Source organism: Bombina bombina, chromosome 4 (genome assembly GCF_027579735.1).
Source record: "Bombina bombina isolate aBomBom1 chromosome 4, aBomBom1.pri, whole genome shotgun sequence".
NCBI lineage: Eukaryota > Metazoa > Chordata > Amphibia > Anura > Bombinatoridae > Bombina > Bombina bombina.
Genome location: NC_069502.1, coordinates 1,156,585,261 through 1,156,603,169, shown reverse-complemented (window position 1 = coordinate 1,156,603,169; position 17,909 = coordinate 1,156,585,261). Strand labels below are relative to the sequence as shown.

Sequence of the window (17,909 nt, the reverse complement as noted above, 5' to 3'; positions counted from 1 at the left end):
TACTTTTTTGCACTTATATTTTATTTAAACTAGTTTTGCTGTGTGTATTTTAATGCTCTCAGCCTGTATTGGTCAATGAGGAACATGTACATTAAGATTATGCAGTGTTAAATAGATGTTTTAATGAAAAATTAAGGTGTTATAGCAATTTATAATAAAATCGCGATTAAATCACAATCACAATTTTTTTCCCCCCATATCGCCCTGCCATAATATATATAAATATATATAAATATATAATGTTTTTTTGGTAAAATATATCTATCTATTTATCTATCTATATAAATATACAGTTGTGCTCATAAGTTTACATACCCTGGCAGAATTTATGATTTCTTGGCCATTTTTCAGAGAATATGAATGATAACACAAAAACTTTTCTTTCACTCATGGTTAGTGTTTGGCTGAAGCCATTTATTATCAATCAACTGTGTTTACTCTTTTTAAATCATAATGACAACAGAAACTACCCAAATGACCCTGATCAAAAGTTTACATACCCTGGTGATTTTGGCCTGATAACATGCACACAAGTTGACACAAAGGGGTTTGAATGGCTATTAAAGATAACCATCCTCACCTGTGATCTGTTTGCTTGTAATTAGTGTGTGTGTATAAAAGGTCAATGAGTTTCTGGACTCCTGACAGACCCTTGCATCTTTCATCCAGTGCTGCACTGACGTTTCTGGATTCTGAGTCATGGGGAAAGAAAAAGAATTGTCAAAGGATCTGTGGGAAAAACGTAGTTGAACTGTATAAAACAGGAAAGGGATATAAAAAAATATCCAAGGAATTGAAAATGCAAATCAGCAGTGTTCAAACTCTAATCAAGAAGTGGAAAATTAGGCATTCTGTTTGATAACATACTGCATTCATCTTGCCATCAATTCTGACCAAATTTCCTGTGCCTTTGTAGCTCACACATCCTCAAAACATCAGCGATCAACCTCCGTGTTTCACAGTAGGAATGGTGTACCTTTCATCATAGGCCTTGTTGACTCCTCTCCAAATGTAACGTTTATGGTTGTGGCCAAAAAGCTAAATTTTGGTCTTATCACTCCAAATGACTTTGTGTCAGAAGGTTTGAGGCTTGTCTCTGTGCCGTTTGGCGTATTGTAAGCGGGATACTTTGTGGCATTTGTGTAGTAATGGCTTTCTTCTGGCGACTCGACCATGTAGCCCATCTTTCTTCAAGTGCCTCCTTATTGTGTATCTTGAAACAGCCACACCACATGTCCTGTATTTCACCTGAAGTTATTTGTGGCTTTGTCTATGCATCCTGAACAATTTTCCTGGAAGTTGTGGCTGAAATTTTAGTTGGTCTAGCTGACCGTGGTTTGGTTTCAACAGAACCCCTCATTTTCTACTTCTTTATTAGAGTTTGAACACTGCTGATTTGTATTCTCAATTCCTTGGATATCTTTTTATATCCCTTTCCTGTTATATATATACAGTTCAACTACCTTTTCCCGCAGATCCTTTGACAATTATTTTGCTTTCCCCATGACTCAGAATCCAGAATCGTCAGTGCAGCACTTGATGAAAGATGCAAGGGTCTGTCAGGAGTCCAGAAACTCATTGACCTTTTATACACACACAATAATTACAAGAAAACAGATCACAGGTGAGGATGGTTACCTTTAATAGCCATTCAAATCCCTTTGTGTCAACTTGTGTTCATGTTATCAGGCCAAAATCACCAGGGTATGTAAACTTTTGATCAGGGTCATTTGGGTAGTTTCTGTTGTCATTATGATTTAAAAAGAGTAAACACAGTTGATTGATAATAAATGGCTTCAGCCAAACACTAATCATGAGTGAAAGAAAAGTTTTTGTGTTATCATTCATATTCTCTGAAAAATGGCCAAGAACTCATAAATTCTGCCAGGGTATGTAAACTTATGAGCACAACTGTATGTATTTATATCTGTCTATATATGCGGTACAGATGTATTTATATGTGTATATATGTATTCACAGACATATATACACATATAAAGACATAAATAGATATGTACACACACACATATATATATATATTATCATTTATTTGTATAGCGCCGCCAAATTCCGAAGCGCTGGGTGAGTACAGTGATGGGGTATACAATGACAAGGATTTGTAATAAAATACAAAACATAACAAAACTAAACAAATCTAGTATAGGAGGAAGAGGGCCCTGCTCCGGAGAGCTCACAGTCTACAGATATACAGTATATATATATATATATATATATATATATATATATATATATATATATATATATATATATATATATATATATACAGTATATATGCATTAAGTAGATGAAAACATGAAAAATCATATTTATGCAATATTCATATTTAAAGGGACAGTGAAGTTATAATTAGACATTTATGATTTAGACAGGGCATACAATTTTAAACAACTTTACAATATACTTCTGTTATTTTCAGGTGTGGGCTGAAACGTTGGATGTCTTCATGATTTCAATATTTAATACAACAGGACTTGGCAGACCTTTTGGAGTGCCTAATCCATTTGGAATATATATATATATATATATATATATATATATATTGTACTAAAATCCCATCAGATACATCTAGAAATATGTATTTATGGATTAATAGAACATATTCTGCTATTTGCAGAACGTTGCAATGTGAAATATTCATATTTTTATATCGGGTTAGCAAACATGAGAATATAAGCTCAGGTTTGCACGCGAGTGGGGTGTTTTTTTCCAATTGTTTTCTCCATTGACTATGAGCACGTGCGGTATCCTAAGTAAGGCTTTTTACATACATCGGGTTAGCGAGCAAGCAAAAACAGTTTACTTTCAATTTGTAATACAAGCGCAACCTGACGCGCACAAAAAGCTTACTTCTAGTGCAGTTAAAGTGATGGTAAACTCTCCCCTTTTTAAAATCAGATCTGGGATGTAAGCGCTATTTTAGATGGAGTTTAATTCATTAGCTGTAATGAAGATGCGCTATAACTTACTTTTTAATATAGATATGAAATTCAAATACTGCATGCTCCTCCGCCCACTTCAAAAGTAAAATTTTCTGTGAGCTAACAGATTGAATTGTTGTCCAATCAGCGCTCTCCCCATATGGCACTTTTGTTGTAGATAGAGCATTGATTGGAGAGTAATTCAATCATTTAGCTGACAGGAAAATTGACTTTTGAAGTGGGTGGTGTAACGTGGGGTACTTGAATTTCATATCTATATTAATAACTAAGTTATAGCGCATCTTCATTACACATGATGAATTAAACTTCATCTAAAATAGCGCTTACATTCCAGATCTGATTTTAAAAAGGGGAGAGTTTACCATCACTTTAACGCTTGAGCTCCACTTGTAATCTGGCCCATAATGTTTCTATTGCTTAATGTCCCTTTAATTTATTATTTATGCCTATGTTGAAAATATAAATTAAAGTGTGAACCTGTGACTTCCAGGTAGGATCCTCAAACCACTGAGCTACTTTCCTTTTTACAGCAGCACAGGATATAACATAATAATACTGTACCTCAAGGCTTTACAGTCCTTAGCGGTTTTGATTGCATGAATTTGTGAGGCAATTACAGAAAGAACTTCCATATCTATCCGATTGAACTCATCAAAGCAACACCAAGCTCCTGACTGAGCCATTCCTGAGAAGAATTTGCCCATCATCTAATAGACAAAAGTAAAAATAACATATTAAAAAGACATAAAAGTCAAAATAAAATTTTAGATAGAGCAAGCAATTTTAAGGTCAAGGTTCAGCACTACTCTAGGAGCTAGTTGGTGATTGGTGGATACACAAATTTGTTTAATACCATTGGCTCACCAGATGTGTTGACTAGGTTGAGTAGGTCCTGTGCCTATCACCATTTGGATATTACTGTAGCTAACTCTTCCATTTTGCTTTTAATCTAGCTCTGTGCTTGCAAGGGAGTGCCAGACTGGCTACGTGTTGTCTTAATAATTTTGCTTTAGAATTTTCCCTATGGGCTTTCAACCCAAGCTTGGCTGGCGTTAACTGCCTGAGTCTCTGAAAGCTGTTCAGCTGTCTGTTAGTGCAGGTGAGCACCCAGGACTGTTATCTTTGCAGGGTCATGGGATGTGTACCCAGTCCGGTTTGACAGTGCATGTTTTGTATGTCTAGGGAAATAACAAAGGGCCCGTGCCACCCTTGTTTGTATCTCAGTGTGTTTGGTTGAAGGTATGCAATGTGTGGCTGTAGGTTAGGGACTCAATGAGGAAGAGACCTTGATGTGGTGCTGGGCCTATAACAATATGGTCAAATGCTATAACTAATTCTTCCATTTTGTTTTTAATCTAGCTGTGTGCTTTCAAGAGAGTGCCAGACGTTTTATGGGTTTGTGTGTGTTTGTGTGTATATATATATATATATATATATATATATAATTCCAATATAAATAACAGCACTCTCAGGTGCTCTCAGCATGCTGATGACGAGGACAAGCTCCTCGAAAACGTTTCAATAAAAAAGAGACTTTTGCTGTTCTCACTTGAATGAAAGACCTGAGAGTGCTGTTATTTATATTGGAATTATTTAAAGCATCACAGCACCCAGGCAGACGACCTTTGGAGGGTATATCCTGTGATTTATGGACGGTATTATATATATATATATATATATATATATATATATATATATATATATAAATATATATATATATACTGTATATATATATATAGATATAGATATGTGCATTCAGCAGTTTTGTTCATTGCCAAATACAGAAGGCAGCCTTTAGCGGCATTCAACCCTTTTTGGAGCCGGATTTATTCTTCTGAAAGTGGAACACACTAAGATCTCCGGAAAGAGCCGAATGCCGTAAGCGTCCGCCTTCAGCAGTGAACAAAACTTCAGAATGCACATATCTAATATTTATACACAAACACATTTATTATAGTAACATACAAATGTATAAGTCAATATATATCCTAAGACTAGTTAGCTAAAATAATATGTAAAACATTTTAATAGGTTTGCACCAGTCAGGTTAAGCAGTTTAGAAAAAGTATTTCATAAGATGTTCTGATAGACTTACTGAAACAAAATTAATCTTTTTTAGCTCTACAAAATATGAATGTACATAAAACTGTGACAGCTGAGATCTTGCAAGCTCAAATATATATTTCATTTCTATCATATGAATAATAAAAAAAAGAATTTCTAAGATCTGAATAGGTTTACCTTGTAGTCTATGCCTTCTGAACAGTTGAAGACTACACACTGTTTCCCAAGAGCCTGCAGATAAATAAAACAATTCTAATAACATTTGTGAAAAATGAATAAGGTTCTAGCCATTTCTGTGTAATAAATACCATAGATACATCAAACAAAATCTGGTTTGTGATTTCCATAAAGTAAAAAAAAATTGCAAAATCATTTAATAAATTCCAGTATATGTGTGTTAGTGAAATACTAGTTCTAGGGTGTTGCTGCCATATTGGTGGATCACTAATATATAGAGCTTCTACTCACATGAATGAGTTTTAATGTTAGGGATAAGGGTTATCTATAAACCAGAAAAAAAAGTTCCTGTACACTCTTTGCAAAGATATATAAAAAAGAGGGTGTTAGTGCCATGTGTGTAAGCTCAACTGACCCTGTTTGAATTATACATTAAACTACTATTTGTATGGCATTGGTTCCCTACCGAATTACACAAGGTCTTTCATAACTGCCCTGATAGCTATGGGAGTTTCAGATCTACATGTTTGGTGGAAATGCTGGATTATTTGTTCCCTTTGGAATACGGCTTTGGGGGAAATGTAGTAAATTACCCCGGGATGTCAGTCCTACACAGGGTTTGAGACATTCCCATCATGAGTTGTGACCTCTTCTGACCTCTGTGACTCTGCATTTAAATAAGTCTAGGAATGAAGTTAGCTTTGGCAAAAAATTGGTGAAAGGAGGTTCCCTCTAGTTGGTCACAGGTCATAACTGTTACAGGGTGTATCAAAAGTATGGAGCCGTATGGTTTTAAGTAAAATAGACCTCTTTACCGAAATTTGGTATCTATGGAACAAACATAATCTAGAACAAGGTCAAGTCTTTGTTATGACATTGAGTCTTCAATAAAGATTAAGTTAAAATATGTATGGGGGAGGATACAATATATGGGGGAGGCTACACAGCACTAATAATAATTCCAATATGACAAAATTGTTACCAGACACTTATTTGCAGGGCATTTCATTTGTATCTATCCTTTGCTCTACACAGGACAAGGAGGTGGTAAATGGGGTAACAATAGATATTTAAAGGGACTGTCTACTCCAATTTTGTTAATAGTTTAAAAAGATAGATAGCATCTTTACTACCTATTTCCCAGCTTTGCACAACCAACATTGTTATATTAATATACTATATAATGTTTAAACCTCAAAATTTCTGCCTGTTTCTAAGCCACTGCAGGCCGCCTCTTATATCAGTGCATTTTATTAGTTTTTCACAGCAAGACACTGCTAGTTCATGTGTGCCATATATATAACATTGTGCTCATTCCCATGAAGTTAAGCAGGAACCAGCACTAATTAGCTAAGATACAAGTCTGTAAATAGCACCAATATAAGGAGGCTTAGCTACAAGGTAATCACAGAGGAAAAAGTATATTAAAGGGACATAATACTCATATGCTAAATAACTTGATGCAACATAACTGTAAAAAGCTGACAGGAAAATATCACCTGAGCATCTCTATGTAAAAAAGGAAGATATTTTACCTCACAATTTCCTCAGCTCACCAGAGTAAGTTCTGTGTAAACATTTACAGGCCCATTTATCAAGCTCCGTATGGAACTTGAAGGGCCGTGTTTCTGGCGAGTCTTCAGACTCGCCAGAAACACAAGTTATGAAGCAGCGGTCTAAAGACCGCTGCTTCATAACCCTGTCCGCCTGCTCTGAGCAGGCGGACAGGAACCGCCGGAAATCAACCCGATCGAATACGATCGGGTTGATTGACAGCTCCCTGCTGGCGGCCGATTGGCCGCGAGTCAGCAGGGGGCGGCGTTGCACCAGCAGCTCTTGTGAGCTGCTGGTGCAATGTTAAATGTGGAGAGCGTATTGCTCTCCGCATTTAGCGAGGTCTTGCGGACCTGATCCGCAGTGTCGGATCAGGTCCGCAAGCCCTTTGATAAATGGGCCCCTTATACTTCAGCTGCTGTCCAGCTGCAGGTAAAAAAAAAAAAAAAGGGAAGAAATGAACTGCAGCATCAACAGTGCTGAGGTCATGAACTATTTTACTGTGATCTCATGAGATTTCACTTAACTCTCATGAGATTTCATAGTAAACTCCCTTAAACTGAATAGGGAAATAACATGAGTGTTTACGAGGCTCACTCCCTTGCTTGCCCCGGGACAGACATACTGATTTGCTGCTTAAAGTTGTTTACAATGGGATGTGAATACTTAGGACATTTTGAGGTAAAATATCTTATTTTTTTACATAGAGATGTTCAGGTGATATTTTCTAATCAGCTTTTTGCAGCTATGCTGCATCACTTTCAAGTGCTTCAACATTTGGGTATCATGGCCCTTTAATATAACTGTTGGTTATGAAAAACTGAGGAATGGGCAATAAAGGGATTATCTTTTTTTTATATGTTTCTTGTGGCAGCCTCTGTAAACAGTTTTAAGGTCTACATAAGACCAAACTATGTACAACATCCTTACTTATGGGGGTTTGCTTTAATGTCCAGGTGATTTTAACTCTTTTGGGCAAAGAGTACTATAAGCCCTTTTTTCATATAGGTTTAAGGATAGTGCACAGGTATCGTGTTTGTAAAATATAGCTGAATTCTGTTCTTGGAACCACTATTGGTGGACGATGTGCTTCTAAATACTTATATTAGCATATTTCCAATCCCAAGTAATGCAACTTGTCTTTGTATAATTCTGAGCTTACTTTAGCAAGATCTTTGACAGTTTCAGTTTTTCCTGTCCCAGCAGGTCCTGCAGGTGAACCTCCAAGGTGTAAATGCAGAGCTCCGGTAAGGGTCAGCCAGCAGCGGTCAGTAAGTGGTGTAATAACCAGTCGGGAAGAGCAACCCAAATATTCATACCCATAAGGAAAAGAAGCGTTTGCTTGCACTACATAACAGGAGTTGTTCTGTTCATTCAAGTTATATCGCAGTTGTCTGAAATAGTAATTACAACATTTAGCCATAAAGAAGTGTCCATTTCTAAACATTTAGGGCTCCATGTACGAAGCAGCGAAAGCTGCTCCGGAGCCTTTGCGGGGCAGGTTCGCATATGCGAGCCTGCTTCCCGCAATGTAAGAAGCAGCGGTCATTAGACCGCTGCTTCCTACACCCTACGCCACCTCTTAGGTGGCGAAGCAAAATCACAGAGAGCTCGCTCGCTCTCGATGATTGACAGCCCCTTCAGTCGCGTGATTGGTCGCGCGACTGAAGGGGCGGGCATTACACACTCCGCTGAGTGTGTAATGATACATACGGGCAAGCGGATCAATAGATCCGCTGCCCGTGTGTAGCGGAGGCGGGCGGACAGCTTTGCGAGTTAAGAAGCTGTCCGCCCGCCTCTTAGTACATGGAGCCCTTAGGGTCAGATTACGAGTGGCGCCAAGACAGCTATGTGTGAGTGAAAAGGCATTTTTTTCTGCGCTTGTCGTATTACAAGTTGAAAGTAAACGCGTGAGCACAATTGCAATTTACGCTAGAATTAATACCGTATCTTTAGAGCTCAGGTTAACATTTGCGAAACAAAAAAGTTACACAAAACACCTAAAAAATGCATTAAAAATATAGTTACAATGATAATAAAAATATCTAATAAAAATTAAAAACAAAAATTGCACAAAAAAGTTATAAGGGCTCAAATATATGAGATACATACATAAACATCTTTAAATATGTATATGTATGTGTATGTATACATATGCATTTAGATATACATATGCATTTAGGTATTTATATGTGTATATATGTATTTACAGACATATATACTCATATAAACACATAAATACATATGTACACACATATACATATATATATATATATATAAGTGCATTGGAGCTTTGCAGTCAAGTAGATTAAAACTCATACTTAGACCTTGAAGGCCGCCTCTTTTCTGAAAGCATTTTGACAGTTTTTCACCACTAGAGGGTGTTAGTTCATGTGTGCCATATAGATAACACTGTGCTCATGCACGTGGAGTTACCTAGGCGCCAGCACTGATTGGCTAAAATGCAAGTCTGTCAAAAGAACTGAAATAAGGGGGCAGTTTGCAGAGGCTTAGATACAATTTAATCACAGAGGTAAAAAGTATATTAATATAACAGTGTTGGTTATGCAAAACTAGGGAATGGGTAATAAAGGTATTTTCTATCTTTTACAACAATAAAAATTTTGGTGTAGACTGTCCCTTTAAACAATTAAACAAGCAGTAGTGCAATTTATTAATTTTATGGCATTTGATCATATACTACAATACATAAGAGGGGGGCCTCATCATAAAAGTAAACAGACTTGGATGTTGGGCTTTATGTTGGGCAGCAGCTGCAATACTGTACTATTCTTCGCTAACTTACAGAGTATAAAAAGCTAGATTACAAGTGAAGAGCTAAATATCGCTTTCAAGAGAGCGCAATCTGCGCTCCACTGTGTAATATCAGCACAAGGTAATGTGCACTGGTATTACAAGTTAACAGCAATGCTAACACAAGCTCACGTTCGCATTGCTGGGAAGAATTGCGCTCACGAGAGTGCGCTTCCATAGGCTCCAATCGGAGCCTTGTTCGCAGCAAAGGGGTAAGTCACACAGCGATTGCAGAATTTGTAAATATATATGTATATGCTGATATACATATATATTTATGTGTTAATATGTGTATATATACACACATTGGCCCCTATTTAACAAAGGTCTTGCGGACCTGATCCGACACTGCGGATCAGGTCCGCAAGACCTTGCTGAATGCGGAGAGCAATACTCTCTCCGTATTCAGCATTGCACCAGCAGCTCACAAGAGCTGCTGGTGCAACGCCGCCCCCTGCAGACTCGCGGCTAATCGGCCGTCAGAAGGGGGGTGTAAATCAACCCTATCGTACTGGATCAGGTTGAATTCTGTCAACAGATTTTAATTTTGGATTTAAAGGAAACTGAACAGACTGATATTTGAGAACGTTCACCTTTTATTTTATTTTTTTTAATATAGGAGTATTGTAGATTCATTATTCCTGTTTCTAAAGTGATATGCAGATGTAATGATGTAAATCATTCAGGTGTGCTTGTTCTTTATTATAATTGCTTGTATTTCCTTTTAGATAAGTGTATGTGGTTTTACTGCATTATATCTAATACCGTGCATGTTTTTTTAAGAATAGCAAAAAAACTGTAGGCTAGTTTACGAGTTGTGCATTAGGGTAAAAAAGCAGCGTTAAGAGGTCCTAACGCTGGTTTTTTACGCCCGCTGGTATTACGAGTCTTGAAAGTTTAGGGTCCCCGCACACTTCTTTGGCCTTACCACAAAACGACTTACGTAAACTTCGTAAAGTCTTCTTTCTATGGGACTTCCATAGCGCCGGTATTACGAGTCTGTCCTGGGAGGCCAAAAAGTGAGCGGTACACCCTACCCCGTGAAGAGTCCAAACGCATTTAAAAGTCAGCAGTTAAGAGTTTTATGGTACAATGCCGTAACATAAAACTCATAACTAAAGTGCTAAAAAGTACACTAACACCCATAAACTACCTATTAACCCCTAAACCGAGGCCCCCCCCCAACATCGCAAGCACTAAAATAAAATTATTAACCCCTTATCTGCCGCTCCGGACACCGCCACCACCTACATTATATTTATAAACCCCTAATCTGCTGCCCCCAACATCGCCAACACCTACATTATATTTATTAACCCATAATCTGCCGCCCCCAATGTCGCCACAACCTACCTACACGTATTAACCCCTAATCTGCCGCTCCCAACGTCACCGCCACTATACTAAATGTATTAACCCCTAAACCTAAGTCTAACCCTAACACCCCCCAAAAATAGAATAGAAATAGAATTACAATAAATCTAAATAAAATTACTATCATTAACTAAATAATTCCTATTTAAAGTGAAAGTTAAGTCAGAGCTTTTGCTATTCATATTTCAAAATATCATTAAGATTGAACGTTAGTTTCATTCATGCTTTTTTTATTCCCTTTGTCTAAATACATTTTATTACTTGCCAAGTTTGTTCTATCAGCTATCTGTTCCTCCACCCGCGATAAAAAAAAAAAAATATTTGGCTGTGACAAAACCTTTGGTATCTAACCGATTGGTTCCCCCATTGGCGTCTCCAGCATCCAGAATTACGCCCACAGCTTCTAATGCGCATGCGGCTAACAGTGAATCCCTTCTGTCTCAGAGAAGCGCGTTCACGGTAGCCGCATGCGCATTAAAGAAGGGAATCCTGTTTATATCACAAAAGCTACGTGAATCTGTGTTACTATGTATCGCAGCGTATATTGTCCAATTGCGCATGCGCAAACATTTTTCGTTGTCGGTTACGAGTGCGCATCTTGACATAAATGACGTCACGGTCAGTTGAAAATTCAAGCTTGCATAAACCAGGAAGATGGCGAGGGGGCGGAGGAAGGCAATGCTTTATGCGATCGGTAAAAATAAAATTATTTAGTCACATTTTGATTTGTTTAATAAAAAAAAAGTTATCGACTTGCTTAATTGAACTGTGGTTTAACTGTAGGTAGATTCATTAGCACAAAATTTATTTTCACTTTAAAACTAAATACTTACCTATAAAATAAACCCTAAGCTAGCTACAATATAACTAATAGTCACATTGTAGCTAGCTTAGGGTTTATTTTTATTTTACAGGCAAGTTTGTATTTATTTTAACTAGGTAGAATAGTTATTAACTATTTCATAACTACCTAGCTAAAATAAATACAAAAGTACCTGTAAAATAAAACCTAACCTATGTTACAATAACACCTAACACTACACTATAATTAAATAAATTAACTAAATTAAATACAATTAAATAAATTAAATTAGCTAAAGTACAAAACCCCCCCACTAAATTACAGAAAATAATAAACTAATTACACCTAATCTAATAGCCCTATCAAAATAAAAAAAGCCCCCTAAAATTAAAAAAAAAAAACCCTAGCCTAAACTAAACTACCAATAGCCCTTAAAAGGGACTTTTGCGGGGCATTGCCCCAAAGTAATCAGCTCTTTTACCTGTAAAAAAAAATACAAACAACCCCCCAACAGTAAAACCCACCACCCACACAACCAACCCCCCAAACTAAAAAAAAAAACCTAAGCTCCCCATTGCCCTGAAAAGGGCATTTGGATGGGCATTGCCATTAAAAGGGCAGTTAGCTCTTTTGCGGCCCAAACCCTAACCTAAAAATAAAACCCACCCAATACACCCTTAAAAAAACCTAGCACTAACCCCCTGAAGATCGACTTACTGTTCTGAAGATCCGACATCCATCCTCAAGGAAGTGGCAGAAGTCTTCATCCAACCGGGCCGAAGTCCTCAACGAAGCCGGGAGAAGTCTTCATCGAAGCCGGGCGAAGTGGTCCTCCAGACGGGCAGAAGTCTTCATCCAGACGGCATCTTCTATCTTCATCCATCCGACGCAGAGCGGATCCATCTTCAAGACATCCGACGCGGAGCATCCTCTTCATCCGACGACTAAAGAAGAATGAAGGTACCTTTAAGTGACGTCATCCAAGATGGCGTCCCTTAGATTCTGATTGGCTGTTCGAATTCTATCAGCCATTCGGAATTAAGGTAAAAAAATCCTATTGGCTGATGCAATCAGCCAATAGGATTGAATTTCAATCCTATTGGCTGATCCAATCAGCCAATAGGATTGAGCTTGCATTCTATTGGCTGATTGGAACAGCCAATAGAATGCAAGCTCAATCCTATTGGCTGATAGGATTTTTTCTACCTTAATTCCGATTGGCTGATAGAATTCTATCAGCCAATCGGAATCTAAGGGACGCCATCTTGAATGACGTCACTTAAAGGTACCTTCATTCGTCGTTAGTCCGTCGGATGAAGAGGATACTCCGCGGCGGATGGATGAAGATAGAAGATGCCGTCTGGATGAAGACTTCTGCCCGTCTGGAGGACCACTTCGCCCGTCTTGGATGAAGACTTCTCCCGGCTTCGTTGAGGACTTCGGCCCGGTTGGATGAAGACTTCTGCTGCTTCCTTGAGGATGGATGTCGGATCTTCAGAACTGTAAGTCGATCTTTAGGGGGTTAGTGTTAGGTTTTTTTAAGGGTGTATTGGGTGGGTTTTATTTTTAGGTTAGGGAATTTGGGCGGCAAAAGAGCTAACTGCCCTTTCAGGGCAATGGGGAGCTTAGGTTTTTTAGTTAGTATTTTATTTGGGGGGTTGGTTGTGTGGGTGGTGGGTTTTACTGTTGGGGGGGTTGTTTGTATTTTTTACAGGTAAAAGAGCTGATTACTTTGGGGCAATGCCCTGCAAAAGGCCCTTTTGAGGGCTATTTGTAGTTTAGTTTAGGCTAGGGTTTTTTTTATTTGGGGGGGGGGCTTTTTTTAATTTTGATAGGGCTATTAGATTTGGTGTAATTAGTTTAAATATCTTGTAATTTGTTTATTATTTTCTGTAATTTTGTGTTTATTTTTTTTTTGTACTTTAGCTAATTTAATTTAATTTAGGTAATTGTATTTAATTTAGTTAATTTATTTAATTATAGTGTAGTGTAAGGTGTTATTGTAACTTAGGTTAGGTTTTATTTTACAGGTACTTTTGTATTTATTTTAGCTAGGTAGTTATTAAATAGTTAATAACTATTTAGTAACTATTCTACCTAGTTAAAATAAATACAAACTTGCCTGTAAAATAAAAATAAACCCTAAGCTAGTAACAATTAGTTATATTGTAGCTATCTTAGGGTTTATTTTATAGGTAAGCATTTAGTTTTAAATAGGAATAATGTAGTTAATGATAGTAATTTTATTTAGATTTATTTAAATTGTATTTAAGTTAGGGGGTGTTAGAGTTAGGGTTAGACTTAGGTCTAGGGGTTAATACATTTAGTATAGTGGCGGCGACATTGGGGGCGGCAGATTAGGGGTTAATAAATGTAGGTAGGTGGCGGAGATGTTAGGGACGGCAGATTAGGGGTTAATAAATATAATGTAGGTAGCGACGATATCGGGGGTGGCAGATTAGGGGTTAATAAATGTAAGATTAGGGGTGTTTAGACTCAGGGTTCATGTTAGGGTGTTAAGTGTAAACATAAATTTTATTTCCCCATAGGAATCAATGGGGCTGCATTGGTGAGTTTTACGCTGCTTTTTTGCAGGTGTTAGACTTTTTCTCAGCCGGCTGTTGATTCCTATGGGGAAATCGTGCACGAGCACGTACGACCAGCTCACCGCTGACTTAAGCAGCGCTGGAATTGGAGTATGGTAAGGAGCAAAATTTTGCACAACGCTCACTTCTTGTCTTTTAACAACGGGTTTATAAAAACTCGTAATACCAGCGCTGCATGTAAGTGAGCGATGAGGGAAAACTGCTCGTTAGCACCGCATAGCCTCTAACGCACAACTCGTAATCTAGCCGTGTTTTTGTTATTCCCACAAGCCAGTCATGTTCTGAATAAATTAAGAAATATAACAGGATGTTATCATTTTAATACAACCTAAATATTAACCAGGCTCAAATAAATGTGTAGTGCTAAAAATAGTTGACTACTCTGTCAATTAACAGTCAGAGAGAAAAAAAAAACCAAACTATTTTACTTAAAATTTGGTAGAAATACAGATCCCCTGTTCTATTTAAAAAAGGGATACTAAACCCAATTTTTTTCTTTCATGATTCTGATAGAGCATGCAATCTTAAACAACTTTCTAATGTGCTCCTACTATCAATTTTTCTCCTGGTATCTTTATTTAAAAAGCAGGAATTTAATGCTTAGGAGCCAGCCCATTTTAGGTTCAGCACCCTGGTTAGCGCTTTCTTATTGGGGGCTACAATTAGCAATACAATAAGCACGCATAACCCAGGTTCTCAACCAAAAATGTGCCAGCTCTTAAGCTTTACATTTCTGCTTTTTAAATAGAGATAGCAAGAGAACAAAGAAAAATTGATAATAGGAGTAAATTAGAAACTTAATTAAAACTGCTTGCATTGGGGCCAAATTATCAAGCTTCGAATGGAGCTTGATGCCCCTGTTTCCGCGCGAGCCTTCAGGCTCGCCGGAAACCGTAATTATGAAGCAGCGGTCTAAAGACCGCTGCTCCATAACTTGTCCGTCTGCTCTGAGGCTGCGGACATCAATCCGCCCGATCCTATATGATCGGGTTGATTGACACCCCCTGCTAGCTGGCCGCAAATCTGCAGGGGGCAGTATTGCACAAGCAGTTCACAAGATGATGAATGATAAGTGCCGACAGCGTATGATGTCAGCATTTATCGATGTGCGGCGGACATGATACGCTACATCGTATGATGTCCGTCCGCACTTTAATAAATCGGCCCCTCTGTCTGAATCATTAAAGAAATATTTTGGGTTTAGTGTCCCTTTAAGTAAATCCTTCATATTACTGGAGATATATACTGTAGATGCAGTGGTGAAAAAAAAATATGTTTGTATAAAAAAATATAACAGTTTTTTTCTTTGCAGTAACATTTTCATTGCCAGAAGACAATTTAATTTCCATATGTTTCCTTTTTTCTGTACATAAATAAAATGTTTTACTTTCTATATAACAACAGTATAGACAGATGACTGACTGGCTGTTAAATGTAAAGATTAAAGTGATCTACATTGCATTACACTAAATTATCATATTTTGTTATGTCAATTTATACTTTTTGGTTTGAAATAAAACAGCCAGAAATGATGTAATTAACAGTTCTGAATTTATATAGCGTCTTGTGTGAATCATTCAAGCACAAATCAGTGTCTAGATAAGATCATCAGCATATGGAGCTCACTTGTAAACAGCTTTAGTTGATCCTAAAATACATTAAACAACATATTGTCTATTTACATTCAATAACATATTGTCTATTTACATTTATAATGGTATATGAAAAAAACAAGTACATTCCTTGAATTTGCCTAACGTAAACACATTTCCTTCTATGCCTTCAAAACTCTCATCTGGAGTGTAGTGTTAACACAGTAAAACAAATAGAATGTTCTAACAAAATAGAGCATTTTATTTATATGCTAAAATGTCCCTTTAATGGAAAGTTGAATGATATTAATAAAAGGTTTACGGTTCAAATCGTCCTATGAATTTGCGATTCTGTTTTGTTTTAATTATTTTGACAGCTGATAAAGTTTCGAGATTCAGGTAGAGCATGCAGTTTTAAAAGACTTTCCAATTTACTTCCATTATCAAAACGTGCACATTCTTTTTCTATGCACACTTCTGAGGCACCAGCTCCTACTGGGAATGTGCAAAAGTGCACAGTATATACACGGATCAGCCAAAACATTAAAACCACTGACAGGTGAAGTAAATAACATTGATTTTATCGTCACAATGACACCTGTCGAGGGGTGGGAGAAATTAGGCAGCAAGTGAACAGTCAGTTCTTGAATTTCATGTGTTGGAAGAAGGACAAATGGGCAAACTGAAAAGATCTAAGTGACTTTGACAAGGGCCAAATAGTGATGGCTAGATGACTGTGTCTACAAAGCGGCAAGTCTTCTGGGTTGTTCCCGGGAAGCAGAGGTTAGTACCTACCAACAGTGGTGCAAGGAAGGACAACTGGTGAACCAGCATCAGGGTCATAGGCACCAAAGGTCCATTGATGCATGTGGGGAGAGAAGGCTAGCCCGTCTGGTCCAATCACACAGAAGAACTACTGTACCTGAAATTGCTGAAAAAAATAATGCTGACCATGATCTAAAGGTGTCAGAAAACGGTTTGCTGCATATGGGGCTGGGTAGCCACAGAATGCCCATGATGACCCCTTCCAACCGCTGAAAGCGCCTTCAATGGGGACGTGAGCATCAGAACTGGACCATGGAGCAATGGAAGAAGGTTGCCAGGTCTTATGAATCAGGTTTCCTTTTAGATCATCTGGATGGCCGGGTGTGTTGTTTACCTGGGGAAGAGATGGCAGCAGGATGCAATATGGGAAGGCAGGCTGGCGGAGGCAGTGTTATGCTCTGGGCTATGTTCTGCTGGGGATCCTTGGGACCTGGCATTCATGTGGATGTTACTTTGACACGTAATACTATCCTTGCGATTATTACAGACCACATTACACTACTTTATGTCAATGGTGTTCCTTGATGGCAGTGGCCTCTTTCAGCAGGATAATGCACCCTGCCACATTGTAAAAATTGTTCAGGAATGGTTTGAGGAATATAACAAAGAGTTCAAGGTGTTGCCTTGGCCTCCAAATTCCCCAGATCTCATTCCGATTGAGCATCTGTGGGATGTGCTGGAACAACAAATCTGATCCATGGAGGCCCCACCTCGCAACTTGCCGGACTTAAAGGATCTGCTGCTAATGTCTTGGTGCCAGATACCACAGGACACATTCAGGTCTTACGGAGTCCATGCTTTGATGCATCACAGCTGTTTTGCCAGTAGGAGGGGGACCTACACAGTATTAGGCAGGTGGTTTTAATGTTGTGGCTGACCAGTGTACATATATGCATTTTGTGATTAGCTGATGGTTGTCACATGATATAGAGGGAGTGAAAATAAGATTATTTTTCACATTTGCCAGAAAATCTTTTTATGGTGTATTTGTCAATGATCCAATTCTGCTGTATTTAGTGGATCTTTAACGTAAATCACTAACAAAAGTGTTTAAATTGTTTAATTATGTCATAGCTACAATATCTAGCTTAAAAGTGCAGCTACTGTCCAATTATCTTATACAAACACAACTTGATCAAAT

General features: G+C 37.9%; 1 protein-coding gene across 1 annotated transcript in view; it reads right to left on the bottom strand.

Annotated features, from left to right (window-relative positions):
- DNAH14 (dynein axonemal heavy chain 14) overlaps positions 1 to 17,909 on the bottom strand; it is a 746,387-nt gene that overhangs the window by 499,683 nt on the left and 228,795 nt on the right. The window contains 3 exon segments of the mRNA XM_053712788.1: positions 3,522 to 3,667; positions 5,202 to 5,255; positions 7,918 to 8,149. Coding sequence (XP_053568763.1) covers positions 3,522 to 3,667; positions 5,202 to 5,255; positions 7,918 to 8,149 — 432 coding nt within the window.